General features: G+C 44.6%; 1 protein-coding gene across 2 annotated transcripts in view; it reads left to right on the top strand.

Moving 5' to 3' along the window:
* The window catches only part of TREH (trehalase), a 54,462-nt gene that overhangs the window by 11,782 nt on the left and 21,724 nt on the right, over positions 1–20,956 (top strand). The window contains exons 2-4 of one of the 2 annotated variants that reach the window (XM_073656663.1): positions 13,087–13,201; positions 16,368–16,408; positions 19,110–19,210. In XM_073656663.1, the coding sequence (XP_073512764.1) occupies positions 13,087–13,201; positions 16,368–16,408; positions 19,110–19,210 (257 nt within the window). Of the gene's footprint in view, positions 1–13,086; positions 13,202–16,091; positions 16,409–19,109; positions 19,211–20,956 lie in introns of those variants that run through there. The other variant, XM_073656664.1, reaches the window with a different exon arrangement.

Here is a 20,956-nt window from a genome sequence, read left to right as displayed (position 1 = left end):
ACATCAATATTGATCCCGTAGTCTACGTACACACAATGTCATTCCAATGCAGCCACTGAGCATTCCCAGTCCAAATGGCATCAGGAAAACGCCAGCCGTTTTTTTCCTGAGGCGGCTTCTCTGGCTATTTTGTTATTGTTTCCAAACCCTGAAGAGGTTAAAAGAAGTGAAATAAGACAGAACATGTCGTTTTGAGATAGCTGTGCATTATATTCATTTTATGGGACACTTTAGTGGAGCTTTTTCAGGCAGAATTCGCCTGAAAAAGACACTGTGTGCCCATTGGCTAACAGAGCTTTGACTCCTGATGAAAACCTCTAGGCCGGCTGGACTCTAGCAATTTAACCAGTGGATGGGATCCTTATCAATATCAGGTAGATGGGCGGCCAACACCATGCACTCCCACTGATCAGCGGCTACCAGCTCCAGAGCCGATCTGCGGAACCCAGGATTGGCCACTAAACGGTAACGGAGCAGTGAGGTTCCGCTTCATACACTCTTCACAGCCAGCTGATTGGTGGGGGTGCTGGATATCAATTATTTCTAATGCACCAAAAACACACATATTTTACAAAGCATTTTTCTTGCAAAGACACTGTTTTTTTTATGCACAAAAATCTGCCGCAAATACTGAACGTGCACACACAGCCTTACATGTCTTTTTTTAAAAATGTTGACAATATTTTTATTTTTCATATCACAATCTGTGAAACACAAGTAAAATTTGATATTGTGTTTCTTTCCCATTCATTTGAATTGGTGAAAAACGCAGCAAAAACGCTGAAAGAATTAACACGCTGCGGATTTGAAAAAAACAAAAAACGCTTTGATGGTTCAAATCTGCAAGAAAAAAATAAGCAGCGAGCGTGTGCATGAGATTTCAGAAAGGTCATTCACTTTGCATTTTTTCAGTGGTAAGAAACGCAGGGGAAAAGTGCATCAAAAAACGAAAGTGCACAAGCCCTGTCGATTTAACCGTTTTAGTACAACAAGAAAAATATGGTTGGCAACAGCGATATTACACATACTGTATTTTTTGGACTATAAGACGCACCGGACCATAAGACGTACCCCAAATTTTGGGGTGGAAAATAGGAAAAAAATATTTTTTATAAGATGGGGTCCGTCTTATAGTATGAATAGGTATCTTACATAAGGGACGGTGGAGCGGGGTCACAGGAGGCATGGTCCCTCAGGAAGACGGCGGCGGCAGAAGTGGAGGAATGCTGCGGGCCCTGGGTGGGAGAAGGGGGTGCCCCAGCAGTGGGGGGTTGTGGTGGTGGTTGAGTGGGATCGCAGGGAGCTGGGTCCTTCCCTCAGGGACTTGGCGGCGGCAGCACAAGCGGTGAGATGCTGCAGGGCTGGTTTCGGCAGTCAGGCAGAGCGGAGTGCATTACTTTTCCGGCAGCCACAGCCACTTTCCTGAAGCCATTGGCCTCAGGGAAATGGAAGCCGAGATCCCACTCTGCACATGTGCTGGCTCGGGCGGCCATTTCCCTGTAGATCACAGCTTCAGGAAAAGCAATGCACTCCGCTCTGCCTGACTGCTGACACCGGCCTCGTAGCATCTCACCGCTTCTGCTGCAGCCTCCGGGTTCCTGAAGGAGGGAGGGACTCTGCGATCCCGCTCCACCACCACGCAACTCCCCGGTAAGCTCTACGTTCGAACCATAAGACACACACCCCCATTTTCCTCCCAAAATTTTGGCGAAAAAAGTGCGTCTTATGGTCTGAAAAATACTATAGTTTTATCTGATCCAAAAGAGTGGCATCCACCATCTATAAAAAAGCTGTTATTACAAATCACCGTTAAAAATGCATAACTGTGGAGTTAGTGGGATTCGTGAAGATGACGGTCGTTTCGCGCTGTAATATGCGCTTCTAGAGGTTTAAGTATTTTTAACAGTGATTTATATATAATAAGTGGATGGTGAATGCCACTTTCTGGATCTGATGGACTATTCATACCTATATTTACAAGTAGACCACCACCGGATCCACTAGCCAGAGGGTGAGTCCTGCAAGTCCTTTATTTTGTGACTGTGCCGAGCTTTTTCTTTTCTACATAGCATGGATTATACATAGCTTTAGGTCATACAAAAATGAACACACAGCATACCTTTTTCCTCACAGGGAAAATTCTATACAAAATGCGGGTTATACCACATGCCCAGTAAAAACTCATGTAAGAAAACAAATTTCTGACAGTACAAAAGAAAATACAAGTAATGGATCAGCGGTGTCAAAGCATCTCAGCATATTGAAGAGCGCATCAGTGCTACAAGTGATAGAGATTGAAAAAGTTAAAGTAAACTTTTTATATGTTTTAGGCTCTTTCTGAACAGATCGGTGGGGGACCAGGTAATGAGATCCTCACTAGTGCTGGGTGAACGCTAAAATGCTCGGGTACTCGTTGCTCGGGTCGAGCACATTGGAATACTCGGGTGCTCGACCCGAGCAACGAGCCCAATGTAAGTCTATGGGAAACTTGATGTTCAGGCGGCTCCCCCCCCCCCCGGCGGTCTGCAGAGGGCCTAAAAATTGCCCAAATCAATGGCAACAGTGCTCAAATTACATGGGGAAGGCACCTGGAAGCATTTCTGACTCCCAGGTCACTTGTGTCAACAATGTTGTCAGAGGTATTACTCCACTTTTACAGACTCACAATAAAACATACAAAAACGAAACCAAAATGGATTTTCCTGGGAAATATGTTAAGGAACATCCTTTCTAGGGTAATGACTTCTATATAAGGCAAAATAAATAACCAAAAACAAAAATACTCCTCCACACCCTGGGCTATGTTCACACGTAGCGTTTTTGATGCGTTTTTGCACTTTTGCATTGCTTTTGTGGCACCCCTGCGGGTTCAGTCGCCACAGAGGTATCCGACTCTCAGGTAAGGAGGGAGTACTGCCCGGGACCCACCCACCTGCATCCAACACTACACCATTCCAGACCAGCAGGCAGGGCAAGATGCAGTGGCTTATGCTGAGCCCTGTCCCTGGTTGGAAGTGGGGGAACCGAGAGAGGGGGAACCATGTAGTGGGTGTGGGTGGAGGAAGCAGATCAGGGGAGCACTTGAGTAGGAGTATAAAAAGGGGAACCATCTTGAAAGAGTTCAGTCAGAGAGATGAGTCTGAGGAGGAAGTCTGTAGGAGCTCTGCTCGGAAAGAGAGGAGCGGGCCCAGATTGAGAGGCCCAGGAGGACAGGCTGGAAGAGGACGGGAGCAGAGGGAAGGCTCCAGGAGTGAGGGGATCCCAGGGGCACGGTGAGTGCGGAAGCCACCCGTGTGTCACACTGTCTCTGTATACTGGAGGTAGGGGCCTAAGCTGACCCTAAGCTGGGGCCCTGACTAATCCCTCAACCTGGAGGTACTGTTAAAGGTACAGAGGTCCAGGCCGCCAGCGTAACCCCTACCTCCTGAGGATCCCTGCACCTAAGTAATCTAGTCCTGAGAAGGACCCCGATCACAACAAAAGAGGACAAGTAATAATATGCCCACACACAGTACTTAGACGAACGAGACAGTACAAGGGAAAAACCAAAACCACCTTGCATACAAAGACTACACTACTACAACAGAGGGAACACCAACGGGAAAGGAGATAAATGATAAAGCGAGGAAGGGAAAATAAACTCCAAATACACTTATCTCAGAAACTCCAAATACCACGATCCGCTCTGTAAGTCTGTATGAAAAGCTTTCACCGACACTTCCCAAACAGACCAGCAGGCATTTGAAGGAGACTCACTACAGCAGCATTGATTGCAGCTGGGCGAGGCTGGACCTCGTCTAGCACAGAGAGAAAGAGAATTAACTCCCTCACTGCCGAAAACACAAAGCACCAAAAAGTCAGCTGCGAGAAGTCAGGCTGTGTAATCGTGACGATCTTCGTGGCGACACACCCGTGACAGTACCCCCCCTTCTACGAGGGGCCTCCGGACCCTCAGGGCCAGGTTTATCCGGGTGAGTCGTGTGGAAGGCCCGAACTAATCGGTCTGCGTTAATATCCGACGCAGGAACCCACATCCTCTCCTCAGGACCATACCCTTTCCAATGAACCAGGTACTGAAGGGACCGGCGATTAAAACGTGAATCGATGACCCTTGATACCTGGAACTCCAAGTTACCATTGACCACCACTGGAGGGGGAGGTAAAGGTGACGGTACCACCGGCGCCACATACCTCTTAAGCAACGATCTGTGGAACACGTTGTGAATTTTAAACGTAGGGGGGAGGTCAAGACGGAATGCCACCGGATTAATAATAGAACTGATTCTGTACGGCCCGATGAACCTGGGACCCAGTTTCCAGGAGGGAACCTTAAGTTTAATATTCCTGGTAGACAACCATACCCGATCGTTCACACTTAGGTCCGGACCAGACACTCTCCTCCTATCAGCCATACGTTTGTATCGGTTCCCCATAGTATTCAGATTCTTCAGCACCCCTCTCCATACTGAAGCGAGTGATGAGGAAAATCGTTCCTCCTCAGGAACCCCCGAAGAGCCCCCCCTACTGAAAGTACAAAACTGGGGGTGAAAACCATATGCCCCAAAAAACGGGGACTTACCAGTGGACTCGCTCCGCCTATTATTGAGAGCAAACTCTGCCAGAGGTAAGAAAGAAGCCCAGTCCTCCTGGTTCTCTGACACAAAACACCGGAGATATGTCTCCAAGCTCTGGTTCATACGTTCCGTCTGACCGTTGGTCTGAGGGTGAAAAGCCGATGAGAATGACAAATGCATCCCCCGCCGTGCACAAAACGCCTTCCAGAACTTGGACACAAACTGAGACCCCCGATAAGACACCACATCGGAGGGTACCCCGTGAAGCCTCACAATCTCCCCAATGAACACCTGCGCAAGAGTTTTAGCATTAGGGAGAGCCGGAAGAGCGATAAAATGTGCCATCTTGCTGAACCTGTCCACTACAACGAGTATGACCGTTTTACCCGAAGACGGAGGGAGGTCCGTAATAAAGTCCATAGACAGATGAGTCCAAGGATGCTCCGGGATCTTCAAAGGTAAGAGGGCCCCAGACGGACGGGTATGTGAGGTCTTAGAGCGCGCACAAACCCCACAGGACGCGACAAAAGTTACCACCTCCTTATGTAAGTTAGGCCACCAAAACCGACGCGAGAGAAGATCCACAGTTGCTTTACTCCCCGGGTGTCCTGCCAAAACTGAGTTATGGTGTGCCTCGATCACCTTTTGTCGCAACTGATCTGGAACAAACAGTCTCCCCGGAGGTCCAACAGGGGCGTCCCCCTGAGCCTCCAATACCTCCTCCTCCAGCTCAGAGCATACTGCCGAAACCACCACCCCCTCCTGAAGGATAGGAATCGGGTCGTCCGTATTCCCGGCCCCAGGGAAACTACGAGATAAGGCATCCGCCTTTACATTTTTTGACCCAGGACGATATGTAACGACAAAATTAAACCTGGTAAAAAACAATGACCACCTAGCTTGTCTGGGATTCAGACGTTTCGCGGACTCCAGATATAGCAGGTTCTTGTGATCGGTGATGACGGTGACCGGATGGACTGCCCCCTCCAAAAAATGGCGCCACTCCTCAAAAGCTAACTTAATGGCTAAGAGTTCCCTATTGCCGACATCGTAATTCCTCTCAGCGGACGACAATTTTTTAGAGAAAAAGGCGCACGGATGCCACTTACCAGGGGACGAACCTTGTGACAATACTGCTCCCACCCCTACCTCGGAAGCGTCTACCTCTACAATGAATGGCTGTGACGCATCAGGTTGAATGAGTATGGGTGCCGAGGCAAAACATTTTTTCAAGCAGGAGAATGCTTGACAAGCCTTGTCAGACCACCTAGAAAAATCCGTCCCCTTTTTAGTCATGTCTGTGAGAGGCTTAACCATGGACGAGAAATTACGAATGAACTTCCGGTAATAATTAGCAAACCCCAGGAAACGTTGTAGTGCCTTAAGATTCTCTGGCCGATCCCACTCAAGAACTGCCCGCACTTTCCCAGGGTCCATACGAAAACCGGACGCTGAAACCAGGAAGCCTAAAAACTGGAGTTCCTGTACGGCGAACACACACTTTTCCCATTTGGCATACAGTTTATTATCCCGCAAGATCTGTAACACCTGCCTAACGTGCTCCTGATGAGACACCAGATCCGGCGAGTAAATTAAGATATCATCCAGATATATGACAACAAACTGTCCCACCAGGCGGCGAAAAATGTCATTAACAAAGTGTTGGAACACCGCCGGGGCATTAGTCAGACCGAATGGCATGACAAGGTTCTCATAATGCCCCTCCGGAGTGTTAAACGCCATCTTCCACTCATCCCCCTCCTTCATCCTAATCAGATTGTACGCCCCCCTGAGATCCAACTTAGAGAACCATTTGGCGCCCACGATCTGATTAAAGAGATCGGGAATAAGTGGGAGTGGATACGGATCTCGGACCGTAATCCGATTAAGTTCACGGAAATCCAGGCAAGGGCGTAGGCCTCCATCTTTCTTCTTAACAAAGAAGAACCCCGCAGCCACCGGTGAAGATGAAGGTCTAATATGCCCCTTAGCCAGACTTTCTGAAATATAATCCTTCATGGCCTGCCTCTCAGGACCAGAAAGGTTATACAACCTAGCTTTAGGTAACTTGGCCTCAGGGAGCAGTTTTACAGAACAGTCATACTCGCGATGAGGAGGTAATTCCTGACACCCTTTCTCCGAGAATACATCCTCAAAGTCCGCCAGAAATGGAGGTAAGACCCAAGGAGTAACCGCACCGATGACCGTGTTCATGCAGTTTTTATTACAGAATTTACTCCATTGGCTTATCTCTCTGGTTTGCCAATTAATAACCGGGTTATGCTTAGTTAACCAAGGAAGGCCCAACACTATAGGAGTGGGAAGACCCTCCAACACGTAGCAAGACAACAGTTCTTTATGTATCGCCCCCACTTGAAGTTTTACGTCATGCACAGCTTGCAAAAAACTTCCCTGACCGAGAGGCCTGGCATCGATCGAGAATATGGGGATGGGTTTAGCCAACTCACTCAATCGCATACCTTGAACCCGGGCAAACCGAGCATCAACCAGATTAGCCCCGGCCCCACTATCCAGAAGAACAGATATCCTCTCAGTTCTCGTACCCACCACCACCTCCGCCGGTACGAGAAACTGAGACGAACCTAGGGACGAAATACCTACTCCCAGATTGCCGTCCACCACACAACCTGGGATCAACAGTTTTCCGACGACTCTTCACTCTGCAAGGGACGGGATGGACACCCCCCAATAAAATGTCCCTTTTTCCCGCAGAAGAAACACCTTCCTGTCTTATGGCGCACCACCGGTCCCCTCCCCCGAAATGATGTCCCTCCTAATTGCATAGGCTCCTCTGGACTGACCAGGGGAACCACCATATGAGGGGACCTTGTAGGAGGTGAAGTCATCACAGGGGGTCGAGTTATCCCGCACCTCTCCTGAAGCCGTCTGTCAACGCGAATAGCCAGGGCCATAGCGGCTTCCAGTGACGCGGGAGAGTCATACTGTGCCAACACATCCTGTAATTTGTCGGATAAACCTTGACAAAACTGGCTCCTAAGAGCCGGGTCATTCCACTGGGTATCCGTGGCCCACCTACGGAACTCCGAACAGAATTCCTCCGCCGGACGATCTCCCTGCTGGATCCTACGTAACTTAGACTCAGCAAGGGAGATCCGATCTGGGTCATCATATACGAGTCCCAGAGCAGCGAAAAACCTATCCACTGACTGGAGAGCCGGGGAGCCCGGGGGAAGAGAGAACGCCCAAGATTGTGGGTCCCCTTGTAGGAGCGAGATGACAATTCCCACCCTTTGTTCTTCACTCCCCGATGACCGAGGCCGCAGCCGAAAGTACAATTTGCATGCCTCCCGGAAAACAAAAAACTTGTCCCGCCCCCCAGTGAACCTGTCAGGGAGAGCTACTTTAGGTTCTGGTCCGGCTTGCTCCAGAGGATGCAAAACCTTGGACCTAACGTCCGCCAGCTCCATGGACAAACTCTGCAACTGCCGAGCTAGACCGGCTACTGGATCCATGGTAGCTGGAGAAAAACTAAGTGGGTCGGTGAAAATGTCACACTGTCTCTGTATACTGGAGGTAGGGGCCTAAGCTGACCCTAAGCTGGGGCCCTGACTAATCCCTCAACCTGGAGGTACTGTTAAAGGTACAGAGGTCCAGGCCGCCAGCGTAACCCCTACCTCCTGAGGATCCCTGCACCTAAGTAATCTAGTCCTGAGAAGGACCCCGATCACAACAAAAGAGGACAAGTAATAATATGCCCACACACAGTACTTAGACGAACGAGACAGTACAAGGGAAAAACCAAAACCACCTTGCATACAAAGACTACACTACTACAACAGAGGGAACACCAACGGGAAAGGAGATAAATGATAAAGCGAGGAAGGGAAAATAAACTCCAAATACACTTATCTCAGAAACTCCAAATACCACGATCCGCTCTGTAAGTCTGTATGAAAAGCTTTCACCGACACTTCCCAAACAGACCAGCAGGCATTTGAAGGAGACTCACTACAGCAGCATTGATTGCAGCTGGGCGAGGCTGGACCTCGTCTAGCACAGAGAGAAAGAGAATTAACTCCCTCACTGCCGAAAACACAAAGCACCAAAAAGTCAGCTGCGAGAAGTCAGGCTGTGTAATCGTGACGATCTTCGTGGCGACACACCCGTGACACCGTGCGCCCGAATCTACCAGAACATGGAGGGATCAGGCCGCAAAGGGGACTGGCCCCTAACTAGTGGAGAACTACAAGGCTCAGCTAGAAACCGGAGGCTACTGCACTTTCAAGGTGCAGCTGCTCACAACCGCAACTAAATCGCTAAAAAGGTAGCCGCATAGGATTCAAGGGACTGCACGTTGCCCACCAAAATCCGAGGTTACCGGCTTGGGACACTGGTTTCAAGGCGCAGAGCAGGAGGGTGAGAGCCAGCGCAGGAAGACGACCAAGGAAGGCACACAGAATGGGGTCCCTTTATGTATTCCTGAAACACCTGGGAGATTGCTGAACCCCTTCCTTGGTAAACACAGGACGGTGTGGGAGGTTACCCTGGCGCTGGGAACCTGGAATCTGACAACTGTGAGTAAACCTGAACACTGCACCTCACTTTGTCCTAGAATTATTGCTGCGCCATCATCAGCCCTGCACTACACAGCACCAGCAACATCTACCTCATAACATCACTACATCCTGCCCTGGAGCTAAGCTCTACCTGTGGAGAGCTGAACCAACTCTGCTGCGTCACCACCAGCTCCAGAGGATTTGCACCGCAGCGGCGGCCCCATATAGCCACATACCACAGGTCGCGTCACGAACATTAACTACAAAAACGTTATTCCTTTTATTTTATTCCCTTTTTATTGACCGCCCTGGGTCACGGACCGGGTCACTGCCACCGTGACATCCCCCAGCACCTACCGGCCCGGCTACCGAGTACCCCACGGCCCAGGGGGTGCGTCACTTTCAACCGTGACAAATGCATTCACCGGGATGTGTCATTTTAACATTATACAACCTTATCTGGCCATGTGGTGTGTGAGACATGATCAGACACATCCTGTTTCATTTATGAAGGAGTGACTTTGAAAGTCACAAAGCCTATTTTTATAGGGCCATCAGGCAGCCTTTACTATTCTTAAAGGGCCAGCAGTCAGCCCTCACTATTCTTAGAGAGCCATCAGCCGGCTATGCTTTGTTGTTCCCATTACTAAAGAGTGGGTCTCCTATAATGTTATTGCGTATGCAGTGAGTGGCAGGGCTGCCCAAAATTTGGACGCACCCCAATATTCCTTTGAAAATTTGGACGCACCCCAATACCCCTTTGAAGAGACTTAGAGGAGGGCCTCCTGAAAACAATGTTCCTATTATTAGGAAGTGGGTCTCCCATACTGTTTGCGTATGCAGTGAATGCAAGGGCTGCCAAAAATTTGGACATACTCCAATGCCCCTTGGAAGAGACGTAGAGGAGGGCCGCCTGAAAAAAAAATGTTCCCATTATTAGGAAGTGAGTCTCCCATAGTGTTGGCCTATGCAGTGAATGCAAGGGCTGCCAAAAATTGTGAGGTACTCCAATTCACCTTGGAAAAGACGTGGAGGAGGGCCTCATAAAAAAATGTTCCCATTAGAAAGGAGTGGGTCTCCTATACTTGTAATGCCCATGCACTAAGTGTATGGGCTGACAAACATTTACCCCTGAGGGGTATACATGAACATACTGTATACTTTTTTTTTATGGGCATCATAAATACCCTTTAAAAAAATGATGTGGGTGTTGCATCACGGACCACGGTCACCCTGGTGATATGGTGGTGGAGGATAAGCAGAAGGAGGAGGACAAGAGTAAATAGACAAAATCAGGAAGCGTATACCCATGTGTGTGTGTGAAAAAAAAGACACTGGATTTGAGTTTATATTAAGCTGCTATCATTCGGTGGTGTTGAGAAGTCTGGCCCAATCCAGCCCTTGTTCATTTTTATAAGAGTCAGCCTGTCAGCATTTTCAGTTGACAGGCGGATGCGCTTATCAGTTATAATTCCACCAGCGGCACTAAAAACCCACTCTGATAAAACGCTAGCGGCAGGGCAGGCCAGGACCTCCAAGGCGTAGAGAGCCAGTTCATTCCACTTGTCCAGCTTGTATACCCAATAATTATAAGGCACAGAGGAATCATGGAGGACGTTGGTACGGTCGGCAAGGTACTCCCTCAGCATCTTCCCAAACTTTGCACTTCTTGTGAGAGAACCCCGAGCCTCAGGGCCTGTGCGATGGGAGGGGCTGAGAAAACTCTCCCAGAACTTTGACAGTGTTCCCCTGCCTCTGCTGGATTGGCGTTGTGTCTCTCTTGCCTGTACTCCTTAGTTGTCCAAGAACTGTGACCTCTGTCGCCAGCGTTTTCAGATGGGAATTTTTTTTAATAGTTCTGCAACAAGGGCCTTCTGGTACTGTCCAATTTTTGTAGACCTGCCCACCTCAGGAATAAGAGATAAAAAGTTCTCCTTGTAGCGTGGGTCTAGAAGTGTCACCAACCAGTAATGGCTGTCACCCAAAATTTTGAGTACGCGAGGGTCACGGGAAAGGCAGCGTAACATAAACTCAGCCATGCGTACCAGACTGCTAACAGGCAAGACTTCCGTGTCCTCACCAAGAGGACGACTGACCTTGCTCTCCTCCTCCCTGTCCTCAGGCCATCCACACTGAACAGACGATATGACAGTTGTGCAGGTAGTGTCGTCCATAGCACATTAAACTAGCTTCTGTTCTTCCTCCTCCTCCTCTTCCTCATTGTCACCCAATCCACGTTGGGATGAGATGAGGTTGAGCTGTTTGTAATCACCCTGTATGGTTCCTTGCTCCTTCTCATCGTGCTCTGCCTGCAATACATCCTCTTTGTTTGTGAGCAGAGAGCGTTTCAGAAGACAGAGAAGCGGGATGGTGACGCTAATTATGTGATCCGTGTGACGGACAAACCACAGTTTTAAATACCTGGCCTGTAGGTAACTATTTTTAACAGCGACCTCGTGTCAATAACTTCGCTGACACACTGCAACAAAATTTAAATGGAGGCCAGAAATGGCAGAATTTTCAGTGCAATTATATGTGATCCGTGTGACGGACAAACCACAGTTTTAAATAGCTGGATTTTTAGCGCTGTAATATGGAAAGGACCTGGCTGTATTCTGCAGTGCCACCAAGCTTTTTAAGCAAATAATCAGGATTAAGATAAAAAAAAATATTCCTGGCCCCTGATACCTGGGGCTATTTCTACAAATATCTGTAAAAGCACCAGCAGACAGAACTGGAGTGGACCCTCTTGCTATGTGCACTGCAGTCTGCTATATACCCTGCCTGCCTGCCTAGCACTGATATCTCTGCAGCTGGATTAGATTAGGACTGTTAGTTGAGATGTATATGTAGAGAATCTTGTAGAATACCTACACTACCTAATACACGATCAAATCTCTCCCTAGCTCAGCAGCACCTCTCCCTACACTGTCTGATTCCGGAGTGACTGTGATGAGCATGGCGGCGCCAGGTCTGATATAGACCTGATGATGCTGTGCGGCCAGCCAATCACTGTAATGCCACAACCAACATGGCTACAGCATTACAATGAGTGGCAGACAATCCTTACATGTTCCTTGGCTCTGTAAAGAGCGCCAAACATGCAGGGAGGGGACCAGAGCATCCGCCCGAGCATCTCGCAAGTACTTGGCGAGCGCCGAGCATCCCGAGTACTGACATGCTCGGGCAAGTATTTGCAAGTTTGCTCGCTCATCACTAATCCTCACCAATCACTCAAAAAATTATATTAATTATACCAAAGATTATGTTTTAATATTAGCAGCAAAGGAGGAAATAGAAAACGACTGTTGCTGAACTGGCCGGTATCCTGGATCTTCACATCAAAGACCAGAACGTCCTGGGGATTAAACATCAGGCTGTCCTATATATTAGCATTGATATATTTAGTTTATAGCATAACGGTTACACTATGTCACGATCCAGAAGTGTCCTCTGTGCAATGTGTTTCCTGATCTAATCTGCTGTGTTTAAATATACAATGTCTGTGTTTAGCAGTTGGTGTTAATCACGTGTGACAACCTCCATACATTGGGGAAGTATTTAATCAGAAAACTTCCTGTGTGGTGTCAGGCTGTGATAATAAACATTTCAGGCTTGTTCACATGCTGCGTTCTTGCCAATGCGGAAAAAAAACCACATCATTTTACAGTACAAACAAATTGAATGAGATTTCTGAAATCTGCTGATTTTTAGTTTACTGATTTGAACCGTCAAAGCGTTTTTTTTAAAAAATTTGCAGCGTCAATTCTTTCAGTGTTTGTGCAGGATTTTCCACTTACTCAAATGAATGGGGAAAAACGGTAAGTAAAAATGTGTCAAATTGTGAAAAAAATCGTATTTTATGCAGTTTTTTTCCTGCCAACACTTTTTGCTGCAGAAGATCTACAAAACAAGACGCATATTAGGGGGGACAATGGTGTCCTATTAACCTGTTTTTATTTGTTTGGATAAAGGGAAGGGTTTAAAGAGACCGAGGATCAGGAGTGTGGGACGTCAGGTATATCTGATGTTTTGGAACCAGTACCACCTTACTGCCGCGCACCAGGGAGGAGCAAAGCTGCAGACTTGGTGAGCCGACATTGCTTCTCGCAATCCTATAAGTCAATATTGCCCCCTTACATTGCCTTGCATCCAAATGAAAACCTCTAGGCCTGCTGGCTTCTAGCAATAAAATTGGTGATGTGATGGCTGCAACATTATGTTACTCTTTTTTAATCCCAATGACATACATTTTCATCTCAGGTGACATGCATAATGTATGGACTTCATAGGAGAATGTCGATTTCACTATATAGTATTTCAGCATTTAGTATGAGCAATGAAAAGATTGCATGTTTAAGCTCATAAGGGGACTAAAAAAAATAAATATAAAAAAGTTTTAAAATATAAAAAACATAAAACATTTACATTTCCACCCTTGTCCTCATTCACAACTAAAGACATTTTAAAAAATAAACATATTTGGAATTGTCATCTGTTAAAGTCTAATCGATCAAAATATAAAAAATATTAAGAGAGCTGCCAAAAAGAAAAAAAATCAGATGCCAGAATCGCCATTTTTTTTTTGTCGCCACCTCCCCCTACCCCCCCAAAAATGCAATAAAAAGTCATCAAAAAGTTGACTGTAACCCAAAATGCTAACAATGAAAACTACAACTCTGAAGAAACAAGTCCTCATCCAGCCCTATAGACAGAAAAATTAAAAAAGTTACACATTTCAGAAGGTAGCAACACAAAGAATTTGTTTTACAAAGTTCATATTTTTTTAACTGCTAAAATATGGAAAAAAAAACTTATAAGTTTGGTATTGCTATAATCCTACTAACCTGAAGAATCGGATTGTTAGATCATTTTTAGTGCATTCTGAATGCTATAAAAACAAAAAAATCAAAAAACAATGGCGAAATTGCGGGGTTTTTTCACCACTTGGGTTATTTTTTTTTTACTGTTTTTCAGTACATTATACAGTAAAATGAATGGTGTCGTTTGACACTGCAACTCATCCTGCCAAAGATAAACCCTCATTTGGCTATGTGAATGGATAACTTGGAAGAAAGGAAGAAAAAAAATAAATAAAAGTGCTAAAATGAAAAAATCAATAAGTCTTGAAGGAGTTAATGAAAAAAAACAAACAAACAAACAAAAACAAACCATGTTCCCTCATATGGTGCTATAATGTGAACCCATATGGCATATTATATATATGGTTCCCAAGTAGGACCAAACTGCAGGTATCATTCACATACTTTCTTGGTTAGTGTAGACATCAGGAATAAACTTCAAGAGTAACCATCATTTTAATTTATGTTTCATATATCAATAGCACATGTGAAAATAAGAAACTATACAATATATCTTATCAGAGAAATCTGCTTCCTTTTCTTCCAGGACTGATATTTTGTTTTAAAAATTCACAAGTCACGGATAATATCTGTCTTCAGTGAAGACAGACTTTCATATTAATGAAATTGGATATGACAGTTGGTGCTGATAAGATTCTATATAGAGGTGAGGGAGGAGCTCTGCCTCTAGCTCCTCCCTCTCCTCTACATAGGAAAGACAGTTGGTGCTGATAAGATTCTATATAGAGGTGAGGGAGGAGCTCTGCCTCTAGCTCCTCCCTCTCCTCTACATAGGAAAGACAGTTGGTGCTGATAAGATTCTATATAGAGGCGAGGGAGGAGCTCTGCCTCTAGCTCCTCCCTCTCCTCTACATAGGAAAGACAGTTGGTGCTGATAAGATTCTATATAGAGGTGAGGGAGGAGCTTTGCCTCTAGCTCCTCCCTCTCTACATAGGAAAGACAGTTGGTGCTGATAAGATTCTATATAGAGGCGAGGGAGGAGCTCTGCCTCTAGCTCCTCCCTCTCCTCTACATAGGAAAGACAGTTGGTGCTGATAAGATTCTATATAGAGGTGAGGGAGGAGCTCTGCCTCTAGCTCCTCCCTCTCCTCTACATAGGAAAGACAGTTGGTGCTGATAAGATTCTATATAGAGGTGAGGGAGGAGCTCTGCCTCTAGCTCCTCCCTCTCCTCTACATAGGAAAGACAGTTGGTGCTGATAAGATTCTATATAGAGGCGAGGGAGGAGCTCTGCCTCTAGCTCCTCCCTCTCCTCTACATAGGAAAGACAGTTGGTGCTGATAAGATTCTATATAGAGGTGAGGGAGGAGCTCTGCCTCTAGCTCCTCCCTCTCCTCTACATAGGAAAGACAGTTGGTGCTGATAAGATTCTATATAGAGGTGAGGGAGGAGCTCTGCCTCTAGCTCCTCCCTCTCCTCTATATAGGAAAGACAGTTGGTGCTGATAAGATTCTATGTTAGTAATGTAACAATCTGTCTTCACTGAAGACAGATTTTACCAGTGACTTGTGAATTTTGAAAACAAATGATCAGTCCTGGAAGAAAAACAAAGCAGAAAAACAAAGCAGATTTCACTCATAAGATATATTGCAAAGTTTCTTATTTTCATCTGTTCTATTGAAATATGAAATAAAAATTAAAATGACAGTTACTCTTTTAAAATAAAATTAGCTGCAGCTAGAAGAGTAACTTGAATGCAAAATCTGTAACACAGTCTCCCAATCACTATGTGCTATTTATAATATACATGTCTTGTTTGGGCGGTGGGGCCTCCACCTCCCCCAGACTCCAGGCCCAAGTGCGACTGCTATCTCAGTCCTCCCTTTTCAGCATGGCCTATTTCTCCTTACTCTCAGTCTGGCAGAACATGTATTTTTTTCTAGACGTATAAGTTTTCTAAAAGATTCTCCAGCACAAAAGCATGTTATAACAAATGCTGGAATAGAACTTGTTTTTCAATTAATGTTCTATATTAGTCTATGTTAATGTAAAAAAAAAATAAAAAAAAATCAATTTTAGGTCATGAAAGATATTGCACAGGACACACTTGTCTTCTCGTTCTATGTTTCATGGTTTCTTCAACCCTTGTTTACAGGAAAAGTTTCTCGGCAGGGCTGAGACTTTGCACTTAGATCAGGAGTCAGGACCTAATGCTGTCAAGAAATAAAGGGTGACAAAGTGACGAAGCACATGGGTGCAGGAGAAAGAAGGCACAGGGATGAGTGCCAAAGATAAACTATTAATAACGCATGACAATAATTTCACTGCCTAGACTGTCCAGAAGGAACGTAGCTTGTTGTAGTCTCTATGACATATCATGGACTGGACGCGATGGCTGCTATCATTCTGTGTGCTATTTGGTGTCTTACAGAAAAATATTCACACGGAAGACCTTCCTCCTCCATGTGAGAGGTAAGAAATCAGTATTATTTCCAATTTCCATAAAGAGTGTAAATCTACTTATTGCTACATTCTGATTGGTTTTAATGATGGCACATTACAATTGATTATCTTAGTGGTAGAGCCGAAGAACTAATATATACAGTGCTTTGAAAAAGTATTCATACCCCATGAAGTTTTCCACATTTTGGGATTTTATGTGACATTTGTGAAGTGTATAATCTGAACACCTTTATATAATTGGAATAGATATGTTGGTGCCAGTAATCATGTTCTAACCCAACAACTTCAAAGAAAGAGGGCAACACTCAATAACAGGCTCCAACTCAAAAAGATGGTGTTTTATTAGTCCATGGGAACAGGTGGCAAGGTTATGGCTCCAAAACATGTAAGCCTTTATCATGCAAAGACACAGTGTAGCTAGCTAGTTTTTATACGATATCTCTCATTAGCATAATTATGCCATACAATTAATCAAAGTAAAAAAACAAACAAATGTAAACAGGAACACAAAGCTATTATATTCACATCCAATTCTTAATGAGAAACTGCAATTTTATTTTTTCATAAATGAATATGAAAATATGAAACTTTTTAATATATTTTATTTGAGAAATCAGCTTATTTATAGTTTATTTTAGTGAATACAGATTTTCCCATTCCCAGTGTAAAGCCGCAGGCAGAGCTGAGCTCCGGCCACCTCCAACAGCAGCATTTAAATGGAACATATGTGGTTGCTCGCACATACTGACTCCCATCGGCACTCCGATTTCAGTGATGTATCACTTATTAGGCTGTGTGCTGTTGTTTCAATATAATGAATGTTTTATCAGCAAATGATTATCACTGCCCAGACTGGTGCTAGTGTGCCTCCTGGTCCAACCACAGCTGCTCAGTCAGGGGTGTGGGCGGGGTTAGCTTTCTAAGCTCTGCTACTTTCTACATCTAAAAACTGATTGTATCACAACAGCTGCACCCAGTACACTAAATGGCACATTGCTGGAATCAGGGTCTCTGTCCCTACATTATGCTGCTCTCAGATGAGGTAGCAAAAACTTGGTGACAGACTCCCTTTAACATACCCTCATTTTTTACCTCATTTACTACATACTGTAGTTCTTCCATGTAATTACTGATGACTTACATAATTAAATGGATTGTCCTAAGATTGACACATATCAGCTATGAACCAGATAAGTGTCTCTGTGACCCCCACTGATCACTAGAATTGGGGTCCCATTTGCTTAGTTTGGATGGAGACACTTAGCAGTGCCGCGTCATTCACAGTCCATGAGGCTGATGGAGATAAAATTTAAGATGGAAAAGCATCTTGTATGCGCGACTGCTGCTTCATTTAGAGAAAACAGACCCCTGGTCTTGTGATCTGTGGGGTTCAGACACTTATATCCCATTCACTGCATAGGTGAAAAGTAATAATGTTTTGACAACCACTTTAAAGGGAACTTGTCATGTCCAGAAATACTATTTACCTTCAGATATAGGGTTAATCTGCAGTTAAATAGCATTAAAATCCTTCCTGGCTGCTTTACAGGAGCAGCAGCTGCAGGAAAAAAATGAACTGGTATCCTCCCTGCCACCGCTTGCTTTCAGTCATTAGGAAGGTGCAGGGAGTGGTTACAGCTACTGCTCAGCACATCCCCTGACAAAGGCAGACGCCGAAACGTGCGTCAGGGTGGATGCCTCCTTGTGACATATCACATATCACCACTGACCCTCTTTCACAGGTATAGTTTAAATTATGTTATTTTCACCATTATATGGATAATTGGTATAGTTCCATGATAACTCTATAGGAGTAGTTGTCATACTCAGCAGCAACCATGTGGATTCTATGCACCTGCACTTTATTAATTACATAGGTTGCCCATAGCTACATACCTTTACCTGTATTTTTGTCAGACACAACCCTGGTCAACTAATGCTCCCTGACTATTACATTTTGTCTTGGCATTTAGATATCACTGCAGTTTTTATGCATCTATGCACTATTGCACTTTATTTGATTCCTAATATATTCATAGATACCCATATAGATCTCCATCTTACTAAAACTATTTTATCAACCTATATCTATATATCTACATCTTTTTTATTATTATTATATTATTTTTTTGTCAGACATCTGAATGGATATACAGTATATTTACCTTTGTGATTGTCACTTGGAGTTCTGTCCACTTTTCTATCTGGTTGTTTTTCCCACCCTTTTATTTGTTATACTTGATTAATAAAGTTGTATTTAAGAGTTCCCACTTACCATGGACTCTTCTTGTCGGTTTTTCTCCTTCTTTGAGCTCTCAGCACACAGTGAGCGCGCTGTAATCATTCCCCACTTTGATTGACAGCCAGCTCAGCATCGTGTGTGTGCAGATCTACCTGCCAGTCAGTCAAAGTGCTGAGGAGTGACTGCAGCGCGCTCACCGTGTAGTGAGTGATGACTGTAACAGCTCCCTGCCCCGCTCCGATGATGGGAAGTGAATGGATACAGGGAGAATCTAAGATATTTTTTCCCTGTAGCCGCTGCTTCAGTAGGGCAGGCAGCCGGGCAGGATTTTGATGCTATATATCAGCAGATTAACCTTATATAAACAGCTAAATAGTGTTTCTGGACATGACGGGCTCCCTGCTCTTTCCCATATCTCCTCCCATAGAAGTTATGATCATTAACATGATTTCTCCTTCTTTTTCTCAGTAACATCTATTGTACAGGGGACATCCTGCATCATGTCCAGCTTGCCAAGATTTTCACCGATGATAAACATTTTGTAGACATGGGCCTCCTGTATGCACCCGGTCAGTTTCATTTTGGAATCTACATTAATAATAGCTTCATGTTTTATTTAGTATACAGTATGTACTATTTACCTACTAGATGGAGTCTGACAGTATAAACTAAGCACGTAGCCTTGTAGGGGATATAGTCCCTATAAAAATGGCACCTTTAGTGATTTTATCGCTGCCTCCGTTCTGCAAAAATTTGAAGTTTAATCAAATATAATAATTAGGATGCTCGGTGCACCCTTGTTGTGACCAAGAGGCTCAGAGCACCTTTTTGTCCACTGGTTTTACTGTTCTGCCTCCCTCACCGGTGATTCACAGCACTGGCTAATCCGAGCTTGCTCTGCAGACTGTGCTTGCTCCAGCAACTGTCAATCACCAGGTCATGTAAAACCAGTGAGTGGAACGGTGAGTCTCTTGGCCACACTCAGGGTACACAAATAAGCCTAATTAGCATATTTGATGAAACTACAGTTTCTGTACAATGGAGGCAGCAGTTAGATCCCTAAATATGCGATTATTATAGCGGCTATATCTTCTACAAGGCAGTGTGCTTATTTTATACAGTCCGTTTGAGCTGAAAGACTTCCTTTAAAGGGAATTTGTCACCAGGTTTTTGCCACCTAATCTGAGAGCAGCATAATGTAAAGACCCTTATTCCAGCGATGTGACACTTACTTGGCTGATTGATGTAACTTTTCTCTGATTTTTCAGCAGATTATCACTAGAGAATTGTTATGTAGTCCTGCATATTGATGGGCTCTGTATGACCCCAACACTGATTGGCAGCTTACTGTGTATAGGCAGAAAGCTGCCAATCGATGGTGTGGGCGGAGTTATACAGAGCTCAGCATTCTGAGAACTGCAAGATACTAAACAGGGATTTTATTAAAACTACAGCAGGCAGCACAGTAAGTGACACATTTCTGGAATCAGGCTCTCAGTCCCTATATTATGCTGCTCTCAAATTGGGTAGCAAAACCTGGTGACAGATTCCCTTTAAGTTACTGACCACTTCAGAGTTTTCTCTCTATGTTTGGTATATACCACACATACCTTTTTTAAGTATACAGAAAAGTACATACAGTGTGTATAACAATTGTCATGTATTAATAAGTCTCCCATGTTTTCATGTTGCGTATAGATCAGTAGTCTTTTTTTTATATGGTAAGGTTTGGTATATAGAAAAACAGAATTTGGTATAATAGGAAAAAAATCACACAAAAACCAAATGGGATAGAAATGGATTTGTATGGAGCTGACAAATAAGTAAAGAATGAAGATATCTCCCTATGTTGTATACATTCTGTTTTCGGCCTTTCTTGATATATGCCCTTACATTGCAATGATTCTTTTATTTTGGAAATATATTAGAAATTCTAGTTTCAAGATGATATTGTTAACGAGTCCAATATTATACAGTATAGTTAAAGCTTATGTGCACTTTTTTTTTTAATATGTCACTGGGTCTGAAAAGCCCTAAAGTTCAGTGGGGGGGTTTAGGTCCCAAGACCCCCACTGATTGTTCAAAACATTGTCAAGAAGCAGGAGTCTGGGCTGATAGACTTTTGGTGTGCCCGCTCATACACAGCAGAGCGCTCCTTCTTCCTGAGCATTTGTCACAAGTGTCTTGAAGAATCTTTGTGCGACTCAGGACACGGACCCTCACCAATTTTCAGGGCATTTCAAGCAAAAACATCAATTAGCGTAGACACGCTTTAAGCAACTGAGATTAGATCTATTTCTTTTTAAAAGTGGATT

This window comes from Phyllobates terribilis, unplaced genomic scaffold, assembly GCF_046119375.1.
Source record: "Phyllobates terribilis strain yellow unplaced genomic scaffold, ASM4611937v1 Scaffold_12__6_contigs__length_324123572, whole genome shotgun sequence".
Taxonomy (NCBI): domain Eukaryota; kingdom Metazoa; phylum Chordata; class Amphibia; order Anura; family Dendrobatidae; genus Phyllobates; species Phyllobates terribilis.
This window is presented reverse-complemented; position numbering and strand designations above follow the sequence as displayed.